The sequence below is a fragment of the Branchiostoma floridae genome, chromosome 9 (assembly GCF_000003815.2).
Source record: "Branchiostoma floridae strain S238N-H82 chromosome 9, Bfl_VNyyK, whole genome shotgun sequence".
Lineage (NCBI taxonomy): Eukaryota > Metazoa > Chordata > Leptocardii > Amphioxiformes > Branchiostomatidae > Branchiostoma > Branchiostoma floridae.
This window is the reverse complement of record NC_049987.1, coordinates 22,624,619-22,648,057: the sequence shown is the minus strand read 5'-3', so window position 1 is coordinate 22,648,057 and position 23,439 is coordinate 22,624,619. Positions and strand designations below refer to the sequence as shown.

Sequence of the window (23,439 nt, the reverse complement as noted above, 5' to 3'; positions counted from 1 at the left end):
CCAGTAATCCATGTGACTAATCAATCAACGTCATAACAGCATACCCAGGGCCGTCATTGGCACCACTCTCTCCAGAGGGCTGTTCGCCCGAGTTGAAGGAACCGCCTCCTCCTCCACAATGGTTGTGCTTCTCATCCCCTCTTCCCCCTCCAGAATAGCCTCCACCACCCCCTCCTCCTCTTTGTTGTATTAAGAACACCCCACCATATCCTCCTCCTCCTCCTCCGCCACCAAACCCTCCATCGGCATTGCTATTGGACCCTCTCCCGCCTACACCTCCATTCACAAACGCCCTCCCACCCTCACCTCCATTCCTGCCATCTTTGCCACCAAATATCTTTTCACCACTCGCCCCGTCCGTCAGCAGACCTCCCCCACCCCCTCCTACGTCACTTGAATCTCCCTGTACGGCCCCGGCCCCATCCTTCCCCCCTGCCTTTCCCCCAGAGCTGGGGTTTCCTGACGTATCCTTGGTGCCGTCACTGGTATCCTTTCTATCAGTCAGCTTGTTCCCGCCGCCTCCGCCGCCTGCGATGATGAGTGGAGTGTTGTCCTCCCGGGTGACAAACGTCCCGCCGCCCCCGCCTACACCACATCCCGGCACATCCTGCACGCCCTCCTGTCCGACTAGGATCTTCAGCACCTCACCTGCAAGCATGGACCAGAAAATGTTAGGATAAGGCCCACTTCATCGTTTTCTTATTAAGGTATTTACCAGGGATCTAGTGCCATGAGTTGCTGGTACATGTGTGAGGGTCTGCATTCCATATTCCTTGAGACTATTTTTCATTTATCGTTAATTGTATACCCGTCCCGCACTAATCCATTGTCTAGCGTTGTCAGTAAATCATTCTTATTCCTCATTGTTGTAACATTCTATTTAAGAGACACTTACCCTTTTTTAGTTGAAAAGTCCCTTTAATGAGAGCACCCCTCCCGCGTGCTGACTTCGGTGTGTCCTTTCCCCATCCTGCTGCAGCACCTGTTAGATCAACAGTTCGACGCTGAGATCGTCTATCTGACAGCTGTACACAATTTAGACATTCTTGTATGTATGTAGAGCGGTCAGAATTCAAGGATACGTACAGACAGATTAATCTGTAAAAGTAAACAATTTCCGTACCCGCTGCTCCTATCTCGTACGTGCCAGTGTGTTTGACTGTGAAGAGCTGGATCCCGTTCTGCAGTGTCACCAGTCCGTCGTGGTCCTGTCGACTGTAGTGTCGTCCCAGGTCAGTCGGGCCGAGACGACCGGTTGTTCCCAAAGTGGTGAACGTCGCGCTAAAACCTTGAGAAGTGAATGTTTGGAGTGGAAAAGCTATAAAGTGAGGCATCTTCAAGCAAAGTACTCCAGAGTTCCCAATATGATTACGCGAAGAGTCTGACGAATATCGCAATGACATTGGTTTCACTTTTCATTGAAACCCTAAGTTTGTTAGCACGAGTTCGTTCAATAATGGTGTTGTGCCTGTCTATGTCAATAACGTGCTAGTAACTCAAACACCCAAGATTTATCACCTGAAGTATTAAACAACCAACATCTTTGATACACTGTCGTTTAAGTTGCAAGTGTTTGCAAGTAAGTAGACTAGCCGAATCTCATGTGGCGTCTTTGGAATGACAAGTCTAATTCGTTTACGCAATCGTCTAGTTAGGAACCAACTTATGGGACATGCCTTGAAAGCAAGTTTAGCTATTATAATGTCATTTGATGTAGGTGTTCGCCCCTTAGGATTCTTTGAAATACGTGCGGGCAACAGACCATAAGGTAGTTCCTTGATAAACAGATAAAATAAATTAAATGAAACTATGCCATTATATTTTATCATACCATACCTTTGGTTACTTCACCGACCAGAACAAGGTCGTTTGCCTTGACACTGTCAGCTACAAGGAAGCCAACCCAAAGCTCTCCTTCGGGCACGCGCATCCCGTCTGGAGACACCTGCAGCAGACTCTGAAGCCGGGAGTGAACTTCTGTCTTCACACTGATGATCTCCAGATCAGTACCATGGTTGATGATACTGCGTCCGAAATCAGTGGTGTTGGACAAACCGACAATCGCTGTCTCAACGGCGTCTTCGAGTGTGAAAAGTTCCTTCTCGGTTTTCTTCTCAATGTTCTGCACCTGTTGCAACAGTTGTTTTTGCTCGGCGTTCACCTGATCCAAAAGGCGCTTTCGGGCCTGCTCTGCTGCTTTGTTTATGCTGTCTTCAACTTGTGTCACAGTGTCTTTCAGGAGGGACTTCTTACTCACGATTTCTTGTTGCTTGCCTTTGAGCTCGGTCAGCCTCTTGTCGGCCTGTTCAAGAATTACAGCTAACTCTTCTTTGATGCCGCCAGATACTTTCGAGAGATGGTTGTAGGAGTGATCTTTGTGCTCCACCATGATGCAGTCTCGGCACACAGCCTCTTTGCAGGTCTCACAGTAGAACTTCAGGGCCTCGTCTGCGTGCAGTTTGCACGGCTGGGTGCGAGGCTTGGCTCTAAGCCCTCCTCCTGAACGAACCTCGTCTATTGTGGCGACCTGATGCCGTTTCAGTGCCGCTATCCGACCATGGACGTTGATACACCCATCACACATAAACTCCTTGCAGTCCACACAATACGATTTCGCCTCTTGCCCGGACTCACACAGACCGCAAACCACTCTCGAGCTCTCTCCCTCTGTCTTTTTCACAGTCTTGTGGAGCTTGACCGCATCCGCAAGGCTCTCGACAAAGAAGTTGTCCTTCAGCGCGGTGACTCCAGCACCCGGAAGTTCCGTCTTGGTCCGACATGTTGGACACTCCAGGTGTTGCGCGTCGCCCTGCCGCTTGTGCAGCTGTTCCAGACACTCCTGGCAGAACGTGTGGAGGCAGGACAGCACCTTGGGCCGGCGGTAGGGCTCCAGGCAGACCTTACACTCCAGGAAGTCGTCCGAAATTTGGCTGAGGAGAGCTGAGGTTCCACCGGTCGCCATGTCGAGTTAAAAGTTGTATAGGACGGGTCTGAGATCCTGTATTAAACTTAACTTCTACACAAATAACAGGTGGGTGGTTTCGAAACCACACCTTATGACACAAAGAGCGTCGAAATGGCCCAAATTCAGCCGCAATCCCACACACGTCCAGCCCAAAATAGGAACTCTGCTAGGCACTTTCAGTTTCTATACTTGACGTCACCGTGACCTTTACCAGAAGTCACATGACTTTATAAAAATCGCCATTGACCTCCATGGTGTCATGGTTGGGTCACTGCGTTTTGCTGTGAACTTTTGGGTTAACGTTTGACAAATCTAACAAAGACTTCATCAGAGAAAGTCACCAAAAAGTGGCGACCACTGATGCAAAGGCGCAAAACTAGTACACTTGCGGAAGAAATTTGATCCTTTAGGCGTCACCGATTAATCTTGCTAGGGGGCGCTTTACAATCAGACACAAGACGACCTCAGATAACCCCAATACGTCACATCCGTCTTAATGGTGCATCCGATGTAGACTAACAACAGCTCATCTGACAGACGAAAGGATCACAGAGACACTGAACTTGAATCAAGGTAGGTTCTGCTTCCGAGGATTTCTGTCATAAATGTGCTACAAGATTTGTATGTGTAGGATTTGGGCTTGATGCTGAACAGAGGATCTTGTTGTATAGGTGACCAAATGGCGGAAATATGTGAATATCCCCGAAGTTGTTGCGTAATTTGTTTTTGTTAGATTTTGCGGTTGTGCTTTGCGTTTTATGCTGCGTTATGATTAGATACTAAAACGTAACGTTACGACATTAATGTGAATCACGTACGGGGGTCTATAGCGCCTCTTCTACCAACAGAATCCGTGCGATCGGGAAAGGCTCTCTTCTTTTGTTTTCATGAAGGGGAATGAAAGGGTCTGTGAAACTGAAAGGTGGGAGGGGGGTTGTTTACAGAGTGGAATAATTTATGTTTTCCTCTTTGTCATACATTTCTGTAACACAACCCCAGAGTCCCATAGGGATGGTTAGATAATACAATGACATGTGCCGTACCATATGGTACCATTTGTTGGATTAGATTTTGTCCCATTATAAATTGATATTCTAATTGAATAATTAATGTATATTCTATGCACTGAATGTTTTCAAGACAGCCTGTAGACAATTAAAAATGTATGCATGCAGAAACGGGAACTGATTTGCACAGGATGAACGTAAGGCAAATTTACCATATGGCACCCTCCTGTGGGAGATGCAACAATGGGAGAGGAATAAATTTTAGTTTGCAGCGACGCTGTCAGAGCAAGCACAAATCTGTAAACACACAAGATACGTTGTCATTATTATGATACAAATTTGTATACATATATTGCATTGAGGATATTTGCATAAGGCAAAAATTTCTGATTTCATGAAGTTCGGTTGGGTAGTAATAAGGTATTTACTGTTTATTTCAATCTTTTCATTGACTTTATTAAATAAACATTGCAGAGTACACTCCAACAGTAGCACCTCTGAATATCATCTGGGAGCCATCCAGGATCAGGCAGCTAGGACAGTTTATTCGGCGGCCCAAAACAGTCAGTCCCGTGATCTCCTATTAGCGCCCGGGGGAGTTTAAGCCCAATTAGGTCCACCTGCCCTTTTTTGGGGATAGGGTAGCGATAACTCCTTTGGGCTTAAACTCCTCCGGAACGCTAATGTGAGATCGGCGGGCTGACTGCCTTGGCTCCCCTAACAAAACTCGCTAGCTACCCGGTCCTGTGTGGGTGTGGATCCCAGGGTATAGGCAATACAATAGCAGGACATAGAATTAAAACATACGCCTATGCATCAGTCAGGGTTTTTCTTCTCCATTGCAGGACATTATCCCCATTGTGCTGTACAACCTAGCCTAAGCTGCCTGCAGTCCCAGTCTACTGCCCAGTGTGAGCAGCCTCCATGGCGGACAGTTTCCAGGCTATGGCGGCCCTGCTGCTGCAGGGACTGAAAGATGCAGGAGCCGGAGTCTTCATGGCTTACAGGGTCAGTCATTACATGTTTCTCTTTCCTGTTCAACAAGTCTTCAGGAATCTTAAAATTCTTGAAAACTCTACATCATGGAAGGTGGATGCCCCCCTACAATAGTGGTGCTTATATCACTTACCTTGATTCACCAAGAAATTTGGACCCCCTATAATAAAATCCTAACTAAAACTAAAAGCCTGTAATGTAAAACAGGGTAGATCATTACAAAAACATGTTTCTCTTTCCTTTTGGTTCAATAAGTCTTCATGACCTACAGGGTTAGGCTTAAGATATTTCCTTTTCCTTTGTGGATCTTTATTAATAAGATATTTCATATTGCCATCAGAAAACTTTGAACTGAACAATGTGTTAGTCTAAACTAGACTGACTGATGGCCATCAGATTAAGCACAAAAAATATGCGTAAACTGAAGGGTTAAAAAATTTGATGTAAATACACCTGCCTTTTCGCACACACGCAAGGGGGGCATTTACTTATACATATCCATATAGCTTTGTTTGCATTCCTGAGAGAGAATTTTTCACAATCCAGTTGTTGATTTGATTTTCAGTCCTTGTAACAAGTGGAACAGACATGCTAATTGTAGAAATGTTGAACGATTTTCTTCAAGACTGCACCTTAGCCTGCTGAAAACTGAAACAATCTCCTGCTTCTCTCCTGTACCACCCCAGGTGGACCAGGCAGCTGTGGAACTGGAGAAGCAAAGACGGGAGGAGCTTCAGGAAATGAGGAAACACAACATTTTTTCCCTAGGCCTAAAAAGATAAAAGAAATGTAAACGTTGACTCTAACTCTGATCTGCCCTCCCAGGTGGACCAGGCAGCTGTGGAGCTGGAGAAGCGGAGACGGGAGGAGCTTCAGCACCAGCAGCAGACCATCCTCGCCAAGCGGCGCGCCCAGCGCATGCCGGAGGTCGTCCGACAGGACCGCCCGCGCATCCTACACCGCATCGTGCTGTGCTGCAGCTGGAACGCAGGTGTCTTCTGGCTCAGGTGTAGTGAAGATGAAAATTGATCTCAATGTTAAACCTTACAAATTTATTCTGTCGTCCATGTATGTAAATTTTAATCAAAATGGTAACACGTACGTATTTTAAACAATACTTGTTGTTTCCAAAATTGCAATTATAATACACTTATAATGTTACCACTTTTGTTAACACATGCACAATTCTGTCAACCATGATAGTTGACTGCGAGGCTCTGTATATTTTATGTGAGTACTGAATAAACCAATCTACTACTCAGCATCCTCATCTTCTGGGAGGCGGTCCTACCGGCGCTGCGCTTCGTCACCGAGAACATCTTCGGTGGCTCCCCGACCCACGGGCTGGTCTGGACGTGGATCACGTTCTTCCTGTCGGCCATCATCTACCCCCTGTGGATCGTTCCGCTCTTCTTACTCAGCAAGGTCTGGCTACAATCAGATCTAGAACCAACCATCCTCCTACGCAGGGACATCCAACAGCGAAAACCCTGTCTAGATGTACCCTGCTTTCTCAACCGTCACCCTTAGTTCCTGACCACCCTGCTTATGAATATTAATGAGCTTACTATACTTAATATGCAAGACCCCTTTTGAAACCTGAAATTCTCTGATTGGCTGACAGCTGGTTCGGGGGGGACGTCCACAGGAACTAAGAGTGACAGTTGAGAAAGCAGGGTACATCCAGACAGGGTTTTCGCTGTTGGATGCCCCTGCGTAGGAGGATGGAACCAACAGATTCAAGAACAGCCCCATTCTCTATATGACTCGGCTCTTATCTTAAACAGTAATCAGGGCTCGAAATACTGCACCCAGGTGCACCCAAAATTGGAGCTGTGCACCCAATTATTTTCTGTGAGTGCACAGGGGTGCACCCAAATATATAATCTTACGTCTATGTATGTTAAGATATCAAAGTATACTTACTATACATGTACATCATATTCTTGACATCTAAGTGTTAGAAAGATAATAAAAATGTCTGTTGTTTAAGAATTTGATAGCTTGTAACTAAGTTTTATTATTAGCTTATTACTTAAATTTAAGTGGTCTACCCAAAATTTTTTTGCTGCACCCATTTTTTAAAAACCAGTGCACCTACTCCCAAAACTGAATTTCGAGCCCTGCAGTAATAGTCAAACTCACGCACAATGATTTTGTCGGTAACGATTTATTCTTGTAACGAACTGAACATATATTGCTGTTCCAAATTCCTTTTAATTGTGTTTTAGAGTTAGTACTTATATGTATATGATAAAAGACTCTGAGTAATGTTAAGCTTATTTGATTTTTTGTGCGATTTTATCTGTAACCAAAAGTATGCAATTCAGTCGGTACAATTGGCTGCTATGTACTTGGTACAATGAGGTAAAGTGAATAAATCTTTCATTCATTCATTCAAGGTGGTGAACAGCCTCTGGTTCCAGGACATCGCGGATGCTGCGTACCGCAAGTCTCATGGCCGGCCGGTTTACGCGCGAAAGATCAGCCTGGGTAAGATGATCGCGGACCTGCTGTTCAGCGTGCTGATGCAGTCACTGTTCCTCATTCAGACCGAGGCTGTCAAGCTGATCCCGATCGCCGGGGTCGGCCAGGCCGCCAGCTTCGTACACTTGTCCCTCCTGTGTTCGCTGTACTCGTTCGAGTACAAGTGGTTCAACATGGGGTGGGAGGTGCAGAAACGCGTCACGTACGTGGAGAACAATTGGCTGTACTTCCTGGGGTTCGGGTTGCCTCTTGCCCTGCTGACGTCTTTACCGTCGTCCTTCCTAATCAGCGGGTGTGTCTTCTCCATCCTCTTCCCTCTCTTCATCATCGGAGGAAACGAGGCGAAACCGCCGACGCAGCAGTTTAGCTATCCTCTCAGACTCTTCACCATAGTCACAGTCATTAGTAACAAAGTGTTCAATGCGACTGTAGGTTACCGTAGTGTTGCAACATCAGCCAAGCCCTCACCAAAACCCGAGAGGAAAGAAACGTCCTAATGCTGGGTGAGATGCCAGTAGCGTGTGTAAATAAGCGTAGCTTGCAGAGATTTAGATGTGATGAAATATGCTTGTATTTTCTACATGCAGTTGTTACCATGTGGGCCAGGGTTAAACAAGTTTCAAGAAAAATTCACTTGCTCTGTAGGGTATGAGCATTAAAAAAATCTGCTGGCCTGAACCAACTTTTCACTGGCCTGAAATTTAAATGTTACGTGACCTATTTCTCTTCAATTTTACTTGCAGCAAGGAAATCCTTGTTTTCAGTAATATAAGATACCAATGCTGGTATCTATTCATGAAAATGGAAAAATAGTACTGGCCAAATCAGGCAAGTACTTGTAAGGTTGGAAATGCATTTGCCTGAATGGCACTTGTACAGTCCCCAGGCATTTGAGCTACTGTAATAGACTTGTCCAACCCTGTGGTGATACCGTAGCTGTGTTCTTCCTTGTTTGTTGCGGCATTACTTCATAGAAAAGGTGAACATCTGGAAATCCATGACAACCTGCTAAAGTCTACAGTTTGATTCATTATTTTACCAGAGTAATCAAGCAAATGTGGAAGACAACGAAACTTTCATTTCAAGTTAGGGTGGTATCTCACTGCACTTGGGGTACCGGTGTGGCACTGCTGGGTTTGTTCACTGCGGCGCTGTTGTGTTAATTTCGCGTGTATTTAGATATTGCATAATACGTAATAAGTAAAAGTATGACGTAGCAGACAACAAAATACACAAAACGTAAGAAAATCTGTTCTTTATCTCTGGAATTCGTTGCGTAATCTTTCAAACCCTGCAGTGCCACACCGGTGCCCCAAGTGCAATGAGATACCACCTTTACTGTCTTTACAATAAATGAAAATATCTTGCAACTTTTAGAATCCTGATAAGTTTCTGTTAAGCATACCAGATGAAAAGACAATGTAATGTGTGTGTATGAGAACAGCCATTTGTAATGTGGTTATGAACAGGAAAAACTGTCATCCAGTGCAAAATGAATGTTTCCATGGCTTTGTATTAAAAGAAGGTGCATTCTATGTACATAGTTTCTGTCCAATGAAACACGTCACAAAAAGTTCACTAGATTTGAAATTAATGAGTGCAGTGACAAGTGCTCTCCATACAATGTACATAACTTCAGTTGCACTTGACAAGCCAGAATATGATTTCTTTGAATAAAAAGTTAAGATCTCAGTGAATAATTAATTTGCTGTTTACTGCTTTTCAAGAAATACAGCAATTCAACAAATCCACAAGAAACGCAGTTGTAATATCAGGCTTATACGACAGGTGGCCTTGTTAGTCTCCACGCATTGATAGTCTTTGAAAGAGAATAAAGGACGGGCAATGTCTCCCGCTCTGTCGACTGTCCAATATAACGTTAAGTACATACAGGTTAAATTAGTACAGTCAAACCTATCTATAGCGGCCACTAAAGGGCCACTCAATTGACCACGAGCCGAATAATTTACACATGATTTCAGTACCCACTGATCTTTCAAGTCACCAAGTAACATTGTCTCGATCGTCTCAACGAAAATGATTGATATTGCCATGCGCAGTATTGGTAAATTCGCCGACAAAGACTTGCGCTCTAACGTTCAAGGCACGGATACCTTTGGCCACCGCCAAAATGACTGTCGGGAACTCCAAATTCTCGCAAACTCGGCACAGGGTGACATACGACCGCTGTATGGTCGCAATAGGCAGTGTTTCTGTACCTATGGGACCGGAAATCGTGTGGCCGTGGCCGCGTTAGACAGGTGGCTGCTATACACTATTTCTTAGGTCAATGGGAAAAATCCAAGGGACCGACAAAACGTGACCGCAATGGCCAGGTGGCCGCTTATACATGTTGGACTGTACCTGGGGTTTTATTTATGTCGATAATGACCTTTAAACACCGTGGACTGTGATACTGTTTATTTATGCACCCGAGGTGCGCCATGAACTTTGGTCATGAACTTCGCAACTCATGATCGCCTGAAACTAAGGTTGAACCTGATGACGTGGCTGCCATGACTACCTGCCATAAACAGAGCACTTCTGCTGATTCTGTGATTCTTCTGTGAAAGTCAGCGTGGCGGGCGGGACCTCAAGTCTCCTTGGCCCAATTTCGGACGACTTCGTCAGATGTAAAGATCTGTCAAAAACCCTACCGTAGACCCAAGGTGATTCTCAGGCCGGGAGAGCGGCAACACTTGAAGTGCCCAACATGTCGGACCAAGACGACTTCACCAAGTTCTGGACTAAATGCGCTAAAAGACAACTTCTTCACCGGAAGACTGTGAAGCTCCAGAGGGCTGTGAGAATGGAGTGCGATGTGTGTGAGTCCGGGGAAGTAGTGAAGTCTTATTGTGTGGACTGTAGGGAGCTTCTGTGTGAGGGGTGCGTCAGAACGCACGGGCGGTCACAGAGAGCTAGTACAGGGTCATTGAAACATCATCGGGTCATCACCGTGGTCCAGGATCGGCCAGGAACATGACTGAGACCGCCAGGAATCTAGTACTGTAAATGCAGAAACTTTCGCGGTGGTTTTATATTCGCGGTGGCCGCTGAACCGCGAACTTAAAACCACCGCGAATATTCATAATACTGTATGCGACTACAGTACAGTAGGGTACTGTAAATAAGTTCGCAAGATGGCGCTACCGCGAATTCTAAACCACCACTAACACTTCATTTTACATAACACCGCCAACATAATACAGCAACATCAGTGTATAGCAACCGGCCACAGAGGTGGTGGAAGCAACGCATCTCGAATAGGAAAACAATAGGTGGCTGTGTTTCGTTTACGGCAAGGTCTGTCATTCATCAAGGACATGAGGAATAATTAAGAACAGCATAAACATGTCACGAATGTAAAAAAAAAAATTCAGGACAGAAAATGCCACATGTTTGAGTCATGTAGAATGGCAGAACGGTAAATTACATCGTAATTGCTTCATATTCACTTAGCCACCCAGTCTAATTATTATTCATATAGCTAAGTGGTTTTCGGAACCCAAAAGACACCGTTACACAAATGTACATTATACCAGAATTTTCTTAACTCAAGGGTTTATATTTAAAGTGGGATTCGCCTATGTATTTGAATGTCAGAGAAAAGAAGGAATACAAATGACTGAAAATATCAAATGCATGCTTTCTGTGTTATCTCCTTTACAATAAGCCAGTTTAGTGTCATTTACATGTAGTTTAAACTGGCTGGCACATAAGTCCAGTAGTACTGTAACGGCCATGACCTTTGACAAACACGGCTCACAAATAGTAATCGACTGGTTTGACTCTGAGTTTCTGATAAGCTAATATAGAACTTAGATACCAAACACCCTAAACGTTTCACTACATTGTCCTTGCCTAACCTGTTATGTCCGAAAGCAAAGGAAAACAATTAAGCTAGACCTACAACTTATGAAAATGTTATTGCAGAGAGAATTTTCCTTCATTTCCTCCATCGATTCCATTGTTAATTCCATTGCTTAAAGTCCTTGATGTGTTTTTTATCAAGTACAGGAGGGGGCGTGAAGCGAACTTTGGTCGTAACTCACGTGCAAATATGATTGCCGTGATGAAAAATGATATACGTGGCAGCTATACTTCTGCGGACGTGATTCTGGTGAACGTCAGCATGGCGACCGGTGGAACCTCAGCTCTCCTCAGCCAAATTTCGGACGACTTCCTGGAGTGTCAGGTCTGCCTGGAGTCCTACCGCCGGCCCAAGGTGCTGTCCTGCCTCCACACGTTCTGCCAGGAGTGTCTGGAACAGCTGCACAAGCGGCAGGGCGACGCGCAACACCTGGAGTGTCCAACATGTCGGACCAAGACGGAACTTCCGGGTTCTGGAGTCGGTACGCTGAAGGACAACTTCTTTGTCGAAAGTCTTGCGGATGCGGTCAAGCTCCACAAGACGGTGAAAGAGACGGAGGGGGAGAGCTCGAGAGTGGTATGCGGTCTGTGTGAGTCCGGACAACTGGCAAAATCGTACTGTGTGGACTGTAGGAAGTTTATGTGTGAGGGTTGCATCATGGTGCATGGGCGGATAGCGTCACTGAAATCGCATCAGCTCGTCACCATGGACGAGGTTCGTTCAGGAGAAGGGCTTAGAGCCAAGCCTCGCACCCAGCCGTGCAAGCTACACGCAGACGAGGTCCTAAAGTTCTACTGTGAGACCTGCAAAGAGGCTGTGTGTCGAGACTGCATCATGGTAGAGCACAAGGATCACTCTTACACCCATCTTGTCAAAGCAGCCGGTGGTGTAAAGGAAGAGCTGGCTGCAATTCTTGAAGAGGCCGACAAGAGCCTGACCGAGCTCAAAGGTAAGCAACAAGAAATCGTGAGTAAGAAATCCGTCCTGAAAGACACTGTGAAACAGGTCGAAGACAGCATAAACAAAGCTGCAGAACAGGCCCGAAAGCGTCTGTTAGATCAGGTAAATGCGGAGCAAAAGGAGCTGTTGCAACAAGTTCAGAAGATTGAGAAGAAAACTGAGAAAGACTTTTACACCGTCGAAGACACCGTTGAGACAGCGATTGTCGGCCTGGTCAGCACCACTGATTTCGGACGCAACGTCATCGCTCATGGTACTGACTTGGAGATCATCAGTGTGAAGAAAGAAGTCCAGTCCCGACTTCAGAGTCTGCTGCAGGTGTCTCCAGACGAGATGGGTGTGCCCGAAGGAGAGCCGTGGGTTCGCTTCGTAGCCAGCGGTGCTAAAACAGATGACCTTGCTCTGATCGGTGAAGTACCTGAGGGTATGTTTTAACTGCACTCGTGGTTTGATCTTTAAAACGTGATATTAGAATTATCTTTAGAGTTGCGCTAGTTTGAAATACATGTTAAGTTTTATAACAGTAGATGAGGGGAATGGGGTAGTTATTCGTTATATTTATGTCTCTGTATTAGTAACTCTGAGATAATTACTTTTCTTGTCCTATTACTACTGAATTGATGTTGACTCTGAGCTGTTCTATTTCCATCGGTTGACCGTCGCAGTGTAAGACCACGCACATTATTCCAAGATGCCTTCGTTTAGAGTTGTGACTTGTGACCACCCCTTTACGATAGATTTCAGAGCGAAGTTTACCACTTTGGGAACAACCGGTCGCCTCGGACCAACTGACCTGGGACAACATAACAGCAGACAGGACCAGGATGGAGTGGTGACACCGCAGGATGGGATCCACCGTACCGGTACCCACCCCTAATTGCGATAATTGTCAGATTCAGTCATAGATATTACGCGGGGAGACAAAAATCTGGTATTTTCCAAGATGCATTCGTTCATAGCTAACGACTTGTGACGATTTGTGACCACATTTTAAGATTTCAGAGCAACGTTCACCACTTTGGGCACAACCGGTCGCCTCGGTCCGACTGACCTGGGACAACACTACAGCGGACAGGACCATGAGGGACTGGTGACACTGCAGAACGGGATCCAGCACTTCACAGTCAAATACACTGGCATTTATGAGATAGAAGCAGCAGGTATGGAATCAGTTTACACAATCTATCAGTACTCCTCATCAAATTTTGATCCCTTCTGTCCCAGGAATGTCTGATGGTGCGCAGTTATGTTTGAGTGCAAACTGACAGTCGAACTGTTGTTCTAACAGGTGCTGCTGCCGGATGGGGGAAGTACATACCCAAGTCAACACGTGGAAGAGGTGCTCTCATGAGAGGGACTTTTCAACTAAATAAGGGTAAGTACATGTATCTATTAAAGGTTAGAGAAATGTTCAAATGACACAAGAGACTGGTTTACGGACAGTACATATGCTAATGAAAATTCTAATCTTGTTTTGCTGAGGAATTTAGAAGGCATCTATCGGCAACCTGCGGTAACCCAGGGCACTACAATCCCTGGTAAATATCATAAGACGAAAACATGCAGCGGCCTCCTTCCTAGTATTTTCTGGTCCATGCTTGCAGGTGAGGTGCTGAAGATCCTAGTCGGACAGGAGGGCGTGCAGGATGTGCGGGGAAGAGGAGTGGGCGGCGGCGGCGGGACGTTTGTCACCCGGGAGGACAACACTCCAATCATCATCGCAGGCGGCGGGGGCGGTGGGAGCGGTCTGTCTGAAAGAAAGGCTACCAGTGACGGCAGCAATGAAACATCAGGCAATCCAAGCTCTGGGGGGAAGGCCGGGGGGAAGGATGGGGCCGGGGCAGTACAGGGGGGTTCGGGTAATTTGGGAGGGGGTGGGGGAGGTTTGCTGACAGATGGAGGTGCTTATGAGGGTGGGAGGGCGTTTGTGAATGGAGGTGTAGGTGGGAGAGGGTCGTTAATCAACGCAGACGGAGGTTTTGGTGGCGGAGGGGGAGGGTTTGGAGGGATGTTTTTTAGAGGAGGAGGAGGAGGAGGGGGTGGAGGCTATTCTGGAGGGGGGAGAGGGGACGATGAGCACAACCAATGTGGAGGTGGAGGCGGTTCCTTCAATATGGGCGGGGAACCCTCTGGGGAGAGTGGTGCCAATGACGGTTCTGGTTATGTTGTAATGACATTGGCTGGTTAGTCACATTCATTAATGCAAATGTGGAAATTTTTGCGATGGCTTGATGTTCGCAGTTTTCACATTGATCTAAAGACCAACTTGAAAATGTTTGTTCTTTCTTCTGTCCGCCTAACCCATTGTTTCAAATGTGGACTAAACCATCAGAAACACTCCATTTTCTCCCCACTGCAAAATTAAATACCGGTGAAATTTAAAGGCACTTAAACTAAAGTAGTTCTAATACAATGATAATGGCAATGGTTATAAATAGTAACTTGTGATTTGTTGTAATACTAAAGACGCTATCAGAAGAATTTATTCTCACCACATCGCCACACTGGCACAGAATGTGCAACAAACAAGACCAGGAGCAACCTCTCATTCAACAAACCGTCTGCACTCTGATCACGATAAACACTGTAGCCTAAAATCAGAGGTTGTCATCATCAACTCAACAAAATCATGTCAGTCTTCGCTAATCAGTTTTAAACTATCTGTAAGGGAGATCCTGCAAATACAAAATGTACCTTGACAAACATGATTTATGTGACATAGTCATACAAACGTAATATTTATAATACAGTATAGATTTTTAGTTTCATGGTCAGCAAGTTAAGATAGGTGTCCAATACATATATACAATAACAATCATAGTATAACACTGTCACATACTTTTGATTAGTAAACCGTGTTACAGCAGACTATGTTGTTTGTATGGTAGAATTTTGTAAAAAAAAAATCTCTGGAACTTTGCAAGTTTCCCCACTGGCTTTCAGATTTGCTTAATATGATTTCTTTGTTGCTATAAGCAGACCAACAACTAGCTCCATAGATGAATGTCTGTAAATTCAAAGACATAGTCGTCACTGGGATATCAAGTCAACGGCAATGGTTTGAAACTGCAACATCAAAATGCCCTGCTGTTAGAAACAACAGATATAGGTTACCCCACGGACAAAGGTGAACTAGCGTTACATCTCTTATCATATAGATGTCTAACGTTAATCCTTCATTGACGTAGCACTGTAAAGATACCGTAAATGCAGAAATGTTCGCGTTCAGTGAGATTCGCCTAATGTGATATATTTGAATGTCAGAGAAAAGAAGGAATTAAAATGACTGAAAAAAAAATCAAATGCATGTTTTTCGTGTTATCTCCTTCACAATCAACCAGTTTAGTGTCCTTTATATGTGGTTTAAACTGAGTGGTACGTCCAGTGCTACATTGTCCTTACCTATGTCCGAAAGCAACAGAAAAACAATGAAGCTAGAGCTAGACTCCCTTGCAGTCTTCGGAACGGGGCTGTTTTTTTTTTGGGGGGGGGGGGGGGGTATATATCCCTCTTTCCACTTCAAGAGGATGAGCACTAATTCTGACTTTGCTTATTGCGGAGCGCAGCTCGAAATCAACTAGTTCTAAGTACTTCTCTCTAGCGTATACAGATTTACAAGTTTTGTAGAATCTCAGCTTACCGGTATCCATACTTATATTATGTAGAGACGTCTGGATATACATATTGGTAATTCTGTTCCTTATCATATTACAACAATCTTTATTGACACGACAAAAGTACAGCGACTTTCGTAAGGTCTACATGTATAACAACTACTTACAGTACAACTAAACACACATATATGGATATCTATAGGTATGATTAAATCAACATATAGGGTCTAGCATGTCATTAACACTATTACTTCTACGGTATAAACATTCGTGGATATATTTGCCTACTTGTACACAGTGAGGGTTATCGCCTCCCAGAATGTAGTTGAATTTATCTATGGAACAGAGAGTAGCAAATTCTTTAGAACAAGCGGAAAGTAATGTGAACAGCTCTGTGCGTTTATCATTATATCGAGAACAATCCATAACAAAGTGACGTTCGTCTTCGATCTCATTTGGGCAAAATGGACAAAACCTCTGGTCACGGGGAATTTTAGTATATCTTCCGGCTTCTATATTTAGTTTGTGACTACTGATTCTCATCTTTGTAATTGCTCTACGAAGTTCGAAACTGTGTACATTCGAAAGATACTTATTTTGTCCGTATCTTTCCTTTAGCGTAGAATAAATGGAAAGTTTTGAGTTATTCTGGATAGAAGAATGCCATTCTTGTATGTATATATCCTGTAAACGGAGTCGTAATTGGTCGGTTAGCATATTAACATGATACAACCTCGGGTTTGTCCATACATGTCCAAAACCATTATAGTTGAGAATGTCAGTTACGTGATTTGTCCAGTCGTATTCGCCGGAAAGTAAAACATCATATGCTTCACGTAGTAAAGAATCTTCGGGTAAGTTTGCTAGACGGTGCCAGTATTTGATTAATTGTATCTCAGCATTGATCGAAATGGGAAAGGTTCCTAACTCACCACGGATGCCGTCATTTGATGATTTCGCATGTACTCCGAGTAAAAATACATATACAGGGTCACAGAGTGAGTTGTCAGAGTACCAGAGATAAGAATATCCACAATAGTAATAGAGATGTGACGTCACTGGAAACAGGACAGACCATTGGTCACTGATTGTGACGTCAAAATTCAACATGGTGGTCCCCAAGGATGGAGGCAAAAACAATACAGGGTTCCTATCGCGACCCGGTAATTCTCGACTTTCACCAGGGTTTCGCTATCACCTGACGTCACGGGTATTCCAAATATGGGCATCCGCCATCTTTGCGCTCCGTTTCTGCGAACGCGGTCCATCATCAAGCACAGACCAAGGAGGTTATAACCTCCTTGCACAGACGTTCAGTTTTATTGGTAAGTTTTGCTTCTTCTTGATAAAATACAGCTATATTTGGTGCTTGTATTGAACGGAGAATATTGCTATGGTGTTTGAGAGTCAATATTTGTTTAATAGTTGACTTGCATATTTGGCGAGTTTCGAACGGATAAATGGACGGATAGCCGGGCGGGGGCGGGGTTTGTTTACGTTTCGGTTTCGTCACGGCTTGTGTTACATCTTCAGTTCCGGTACTTATAATACATGTAATTACTCCTCAAGGAGTTTAAATAGAATACCCTTGCTCCTGTTGGTTGGAAGTCCATACGAATTACTCGTAATGGCATATTATCACTGTGGATGAAAAAAAACCGGAACGACGGCAGAATTTCGATTGTTTTTCAGTCAGTTTTCCGGCGTCGTAATTGGGTGGGGAGGGGGGGCGTGGGCCGGTAGCGTTAATTTACGTGTTGCGAAATGTCTCATTTTGTAGATTTCCCCGAATGTTTGAATCTTTTTTTCGGGGTAACATCCCACTTGACGTACATTTTGCGGATCGAGACGATTGTAGACCGAAATGTAATTGTTTCATGGTTATTCTTAATAGTTAGCCAGGTAACCATACCATCGGGGCGTTCGCCGTGATCTCTACGGCGCTGTAGGGGTACCCGCCCGTCCAGCTATTAGCGCAGGCCGGGGGAGTTTTTAAGGGGTTGGGTTAGATTTCGTCGCGCCCGAAAACAGAAGCAGGTCGGTGCCTCAGCACCCTGGAAGCCGACTAGCGGATAATGGTGACCAGGCTAAGAATAGCAAGATCAGTGATATTTTGTAGGACATTTAAAGTACAGCTAAATGTGTCTTCTGAGTCTCATGTGTATGTGAACTATTTTTAGCATTTATACTGTTTAAAATGATGTTTAGTCTGTCATTGTAATGAAACTCAGGCCCAATCCTCGGCATACGACTGGTAAACATGGCGACCGGTGGAACCTCAGCTCTCCTCAGCCAAATCTCGGACGACTTCCTGGAGTGTCAGGTCTGCCTGGAGCCCTACCGCCGGCCCAAGGTGCTGTCCTGCCTTCACACGTTCTGTCAGGAGTGTCTGGAACAGCTGCACAAGCGGCAGGGCCACGCGCAACACCTGGAGTGTCCAACATGTCGGACCAAGACGGAACTTCCGGGTTCTGGGGTCACCGCGCTGAAGGACAACTTCTTTGTCGAAAGTCTTTCGGACGCGGTCAAGCTCCACAAGACAGTGAAAGAGACGGAGGGAGAGAGCTCGAGAGTGGTGTGCGGTCTGTGTGAGTCCGGGCAAGAGGCGAAATCGTATTGTGTGGACTGCAAAGAGTTTATGTGTGATGGGTGTATCAACATCCATGGTCGAAGAGCGGCACTGAAACGGCATCCGCTCGTCACAATAGACGAGGTTCGTTCAGGGGAAGGGCTTAGGGCCAAGTCTCGCACCCAGCCGTGCAAGCTGCACACAGACGAGGCCCTGAAGTTCTACTGTGAGACCTGCAAAGAGGCTGTGTGTCGAGACTGCATCATGGTGGAGCACAAGGATCACTCCTACAACCATCTCGCTAAAGCAGCTGGTGGCATGAAGAAAGAGCTGGCTGCAGTTCTTGAAGAGGCCGACAGGAGGCTAGCCGAGCTCAAAGGCAAGCAACAAGAAATCGTGAGTAAGAAATCCCTGCTGAAAGTCAATGTGACACAGGTTGAAGACAGCATAAACAAAGCAGCAGATGAGGCCCGAAAGCGCCTGTTAGATCAGGTAAATGCGGAGCAAAAGGACCTGTTCCAACAAGTGCAGGACATTGAGAAGGAAACCGAGAAAGAGTTTTGCACCATCGAAGACGCCGTTGAGACTGCGATTGTCGGCTTGTCCAACACCTCTGATTTCGGACGCAACGTTATCAACCATGGTACTGATCTGGAGATCATCAGTGTTAAGGCAGACGTTCAGTCCCGGCTTCAGAGTCTGCTACCTGAGGTGTCTCCAGACGGGATGCGGTTGACAGAAGGAGAGTCTTGGGTTCGCTTCGTAGCCAACGGTGCTAAAACAGACGTCCTTGCTCTGGTCGGTGAAGTACCTGACGGTATGTTTTAATTGCAGTCAAGGTTTGATCTTTAAAATGTGATATTAGAATTATTTTTAGAGTTGCGCTAGTTTCAAAGTCATGTTAAGTTCTATGGAAGTAGATGAGGGGAATCGGGTTGGTTATTCGTTGTACTTATGTCCCTGTATGTGTTAGTAACTCTGCCATAATGTCCTTTTAACTACTGAACTCATGTTGAATCTGAGCTGTTCTATTTCCCTCGATTGACCGTCGCAGCGTAAAACCACATTTTCCAAGATGCCTTCATTTAGAGTTCTGTCCACTCCTTTAATAGATTTCAGAGCGACGTTCACCACTTTGGGAATGTAAGAATTCAGAGGGGCGAGTAAGAACAGAAACAAACAAACATGCCGACACCGAGGATCGAACCTGGGTCGGCGGATTACAAATCCAACGTGCAAGCCACAACACCAAAAGCTCTAGAGCCGTTGGCGTGGTCAGTTTGGCAGTCATTGAACACCACTGTTACACTACTCCCCCTTTTCTTATCAAGATTCGTCCTCGAATCTCCGAGATCGACATCCCTGTGTGGCACATGTTAGCCTGTTACTCACAGTGTGGCACATCCACTAGCCTGTTACTAACTGTGTTGTGTGGCACATTTCTAGCCTGTTACTCACAGGGCCGGTGTGGCAACCAATGTAAGAATTCAGAGGGGCGAGTAAGAACAGAAAGAAACAAACATGCCGACACCGAGGATCGAACCCGGGTCGGCGGATTACAAATCCAACGTGCAAACCACAACACCAAAAGCTCTAGAGCCGTTGCCGTGGTCAGTTTGGCAGTCATTGAACACCACTGTTAAACTACTCCGCCTTTTCTTTTCAAGATTCGTCCTCGAATCTCTGTGATCGACATCCCTGTATGCCACATTTAGCCTGTTACTCACAGTGTGGCACATCCGCTAGCCTGTTACTAACTGTGTTGTGTGGCACATTTCTAGCCTGTTACTCACAGGGCCGGTGTGGGAACCAATGTAAGAATTCAGAGGGGCGACTAAGAACAGAAAGAAACAACCATGCCGACACCGGGAATCGAACCCGGGTCGTCGGATTACAAATCCAACGTGCAAACCACAACACCAAAAGCTCTAGAGCCCTTGGCGTGGTCAGTTTGGCAGTCATTGAACACTACTGTTACAGGAACAACCGGTCGACTCGGCCCGACTGAACTGGGACAACACTACAGCGGACAGGGCCAGGATGAACTGGTGACACTACAGGACGAGATCCACCGTACCGGTACCCACACCTTATTATTACCTCCATGAAATGTCATGGAGGTTATATTTACCTCCATGAAAAATGGAGGTATAGTTTTTGGTGTGTCTGTGTGTGTGTGTGTCTGGATATTTGTGGTCAAGTTACAAAAGCTCTAAATATTTCATGGAGGTATGAGGTCGCAGAAGTCTAGTATATAATTGCGATATTTGTCAGATTCGGTATATAATCATAGATATTACACGGGGAGACAAAAATCTGGTATTTTTCAAGATGCCTTCGTTTATAGCACGACTTGTGACAATTTGTGACCACACTTAAAGATTTCAGAGCGACATTCACCACTTTGGGAGCAACCGGTCGACTCGGCCCGACTGGCCTGAGACGACGCTACAGCGGACAGGGCCATGAGGGACTGGTGACACTGCAGAACGGGATTCAGCTCTTCACAGTCAAATACACTGGCACGTACGAGATAGAAGCTGCAGGTATGGTATCCTTGAAGAAACCATTTCCATAATATTCTCGTTGAATTTTGAGAGTTTTTGTCCTAGGAATACCTGAATGGTTCGCAGCTACAGGTCAGACATCAAAGTTAGGGCTGCCCATTGGCAAGAATGTTATAATACACTGAATGAAGGCTTTAAAAAAGTACTAACCCTGGTTAAACCTATATTTCAATCTTAAAAAGTCTTCTCCACCAGAAAGTCACTAGGGTCTAGTTAAGTTTATAACCATTCAAAGAAAACGGGGTTGTTCGGCTCATTTTCCGAGAAAAGCTCGCTCTATGAAAGAAACCTCACCTTTGACCCCTGTTCCCTCCTGATACAGCCGGTAGCACCCTATAAGTAAAACCTGTCCTTACACCAACTAAACTGCTGAACTGAGCAAATTTTGACCCAGACAGGAAAGCTTAGACCCTACCTGTCCCTTCTAACTCAAAAAGTCTCCAGATTGGGCAAAAATTTTCAAGGAAAGGAAGGATTTTCAAGGATTTTAAGTCACACCCCATTTTGTGCATTGTACTGCGCAACGCAACTCTGATGTCAGCCCTATACACGTAGATGAGTGAAAACTAACGGCCGAGCTGTTTTTTTCCAGGTGCTGCTGCAGGATGGGGGAAGCACACGCCCAAGTCAACACGTGGAAGAGGTGCTCTCATGAAAGGAACTTTTCCACTTGAAAAGGGTGAGTACCAATTGAAAACAACTTCGGGCAAGAAAGAAGTGTGTGCCGTTTTTGTTCGTCTTGTATATATATATCTGCACAGGAAACGGAGTGATTTGTCCAAGGAAATTTGCTGACTTCATGCCCCCTCTGACTTTTTCTGATGTCACTTCTACCACCTTTGATTTTTGTAGCAGGTTTTGAAATACAGCACTGCTTGTTACTCGAGACCGCTGGGAACTAGATACAGTCAAACCTGTATCAGCGGCCACCTTTGCATAGCAGCCACCTGGTCATAGTGGCCACTTTTTGTCGGTCCCTTGGATCGTAATGATTAAGAAATAGACTTAGCGGCCACCTGTCCAACGCAGCCACAGCCACACGATTTCCGGTCCCGTCGATACAGAAACACTGCCAAATGCAACCATACTGCAGCCTTATGTCACCCTGCACCGAGTTTGAAATTGTAGTTTGCGAGGATCCTGACAGGGTCATTTTGGCGGTAGCATTAAAGTGCAAGTCTTTGTCGGTGAATTTACCGATCGAGACAACGTTACTGGGTGAGAAAGATTAGTGGGAACTGAAATCATGTGTAGCTTGCTCATGGTCAATTGATCAACATTTTCTCTATAGTGGCCACCTGTCTATAGTGGCCATATTTCTCCAGTCCCTTGAGTGGCCGCTATAGACAGGTTTGACTGTAGTAGATACCAACAAGCATGGTTCATCCGCAATCAATATCATATTGACAAGGAAACGGTGGACTCTGTTTCAATAGTTTGCTTGTTCACACCTGCAGGTGAGGTGCTGAAGATCCTAGTCGGACAGGAGGGTGTGCATGTTGTGCGTGGAAATGGCGTAGGCGGGGGCGGCGGGACGTTTGTCATCCGGGAGGACAACACCCCACTCATCATTGCAGGCGGCGGGGGCGGTGGGAGCGGTCTGTCTGAAAGAAAGGCTACCAGTGACGGCACCAAGGAAACATCAGGCAATCCTAGCTCAGGGGGGAAGGCAGGGGGGGCTTACGGGGCCGGGGCCGTACAGGGGGGTGCGGGTAGAGTAGGTGGTGGTGGGGGAGGTCTGCTGACGGATGGAGCAAGATCTGAAAACAAATTTGGTGGCAAAGACGGCAGCAATGGAGGTGAGGGTGGAAGGGCGTTTGTGAATGGAGGTGTAGGTGGGAGAGGGTCGTTAAACAACGCAGACGGAGGTTTTGGTGGCGGAGGGGGAGGGTTTGGAGGGATGTTTTTTAGAGGAGGAGGAGGAGGAGGGGGTGGAGGCTATTCTGGAGGGGGAAGAGGGGACGATGAGTACAACCAATGTGGAGGGGGAGGCGGTTCCTTCAATATGGGCGGGGAACCCTCTGGGGAGAGTGGTGCCAATGACGGTTCTGGTTATGTTGTAATGACATTGGCTGGTTAGTCAGATGGATCACTGCAATTGCTGGAATTTTCGCAGTGGCTTAATGTTCGCAGTTTTCACCGTGAACTTGAAACCAATTCAAAAATGAGAAACTGTCTTCTGCCTGTCTACCCCAACGTTTCAACTGCAAACTTAAACCACCCAAAACACTCCATTTTCTCCCCACTGCAAAATTAAATCCCTGTGAAATCTAAAGGCAATTAAAGTAGTGATAATACAATGATAATGGCAACAGTTATAAATAGTAACTTGTGATTTGTTGAAATACTGAAGACGCTATCAGAAGAATTTATTCTCACCACATTGCAATGCTGGCACAGACA

The 23,439-nt window shown here is 45.5% G+C and overlaps 4 protein-coding genes across 4 annotated transcripts; 3 read left to right on the top strand and 1 right to left on the bottom strand.

Moving 5' to 3' along the window:
- Nucleotides 1-1,014: 1,014 nt before the first annotated feature.
- Nucleotides 1,015-3,005, bottom strand: LOC118422326 (E3 ubiquitin-protein ligase TRIM56-like). The gene is made up of 3 exons (XM_035829845.1): nt 1,837-3,005; nt 1,124-1,288; nt 1,015-1,025 (listed from the first exon to the last, which is right to left on the bottom strand). The coding sequence occupies exons 1-3, from the start codon at nt 2,960-2,962 to the stop codon at nt 1,015-1,017; spliced, it is 1,302 nt and encodes a 433-aa protein (XP_035685738.1). The 5' UTR covers nt 2,963-3,005.
- Nucleotides 3,006-3,474: 469 nt separating this feature from the next.
- LOC118423402 (etoposide-induced protein 2.4 homolog) lies at nt 3,475-8,377 on the top strand. Its single transcript, XM_035831541.1, has 5 exons — nt 3,475-3,538; nt 4,818-4,980; nt 5,794-5,975; nt 6,231-6,393; nt 7,371-8,377. The coding sequence occupies exons 2-5, from the start codon at nt 4,897-4,899 to the stop codon at nt 7,950-7,952; spliced, it is 1,011 nt and encodes a 336-aa protein (XP_035687434.1). The 5' UTR covers nt 3,475-3,538; nt 4,818-4,896; the 3' UTR covers nt 7,953-8,377.
- Nucleotides 8,378-11,563: 3,186 nt separating this feature from the next.
- Nucleotides 11,564-14,474, top strand: LOC118422325 (E3 ubiquitin-protein ligase TRIM56-like). Its single transcript, XM_035829844.1, has 5 exons — nt 11,564-12,710; nt 13,024-13,149; nt 13,282-13,446; nt 13,575-13,661; nt 13,891-14,474. Exons 1-5 carry the CDS (start codon nt 11,588-11,590, stop codon nt 14,472-14,474), a joined length of 2,085 nt encoding a protein of 694 aa, XP_035685737.1. The 5' UTR covers nt 11,564-11,587.
- Nucleotides 14,475-17,345: 2,871 nt separating this feature from the next.
- Nucleotides 17,346-23,116, top strand: LOC118422324 (keratin, type II cytoskeletal 2 epidermal-like). The gene is made up of 5 exons (XM_035829843.1): nt 17,346-19,286; nt 20,450-20,548; nt 20,851-21,015; nt 21,629-21,715; nt 22,494-23,116. Exons 1-5 carry the CDS (start codon nt 18,161-18,163, stop codon nt 23,114-23,116), a joined length of 2,100 nt encoding a protein of 699 aa, XP_035685736.1. The 5' UTR covers nt 17,346-18,160.
- The last annotated feature ends 323 nt before the right edge of the window (nt 23,117-23,439 follow it).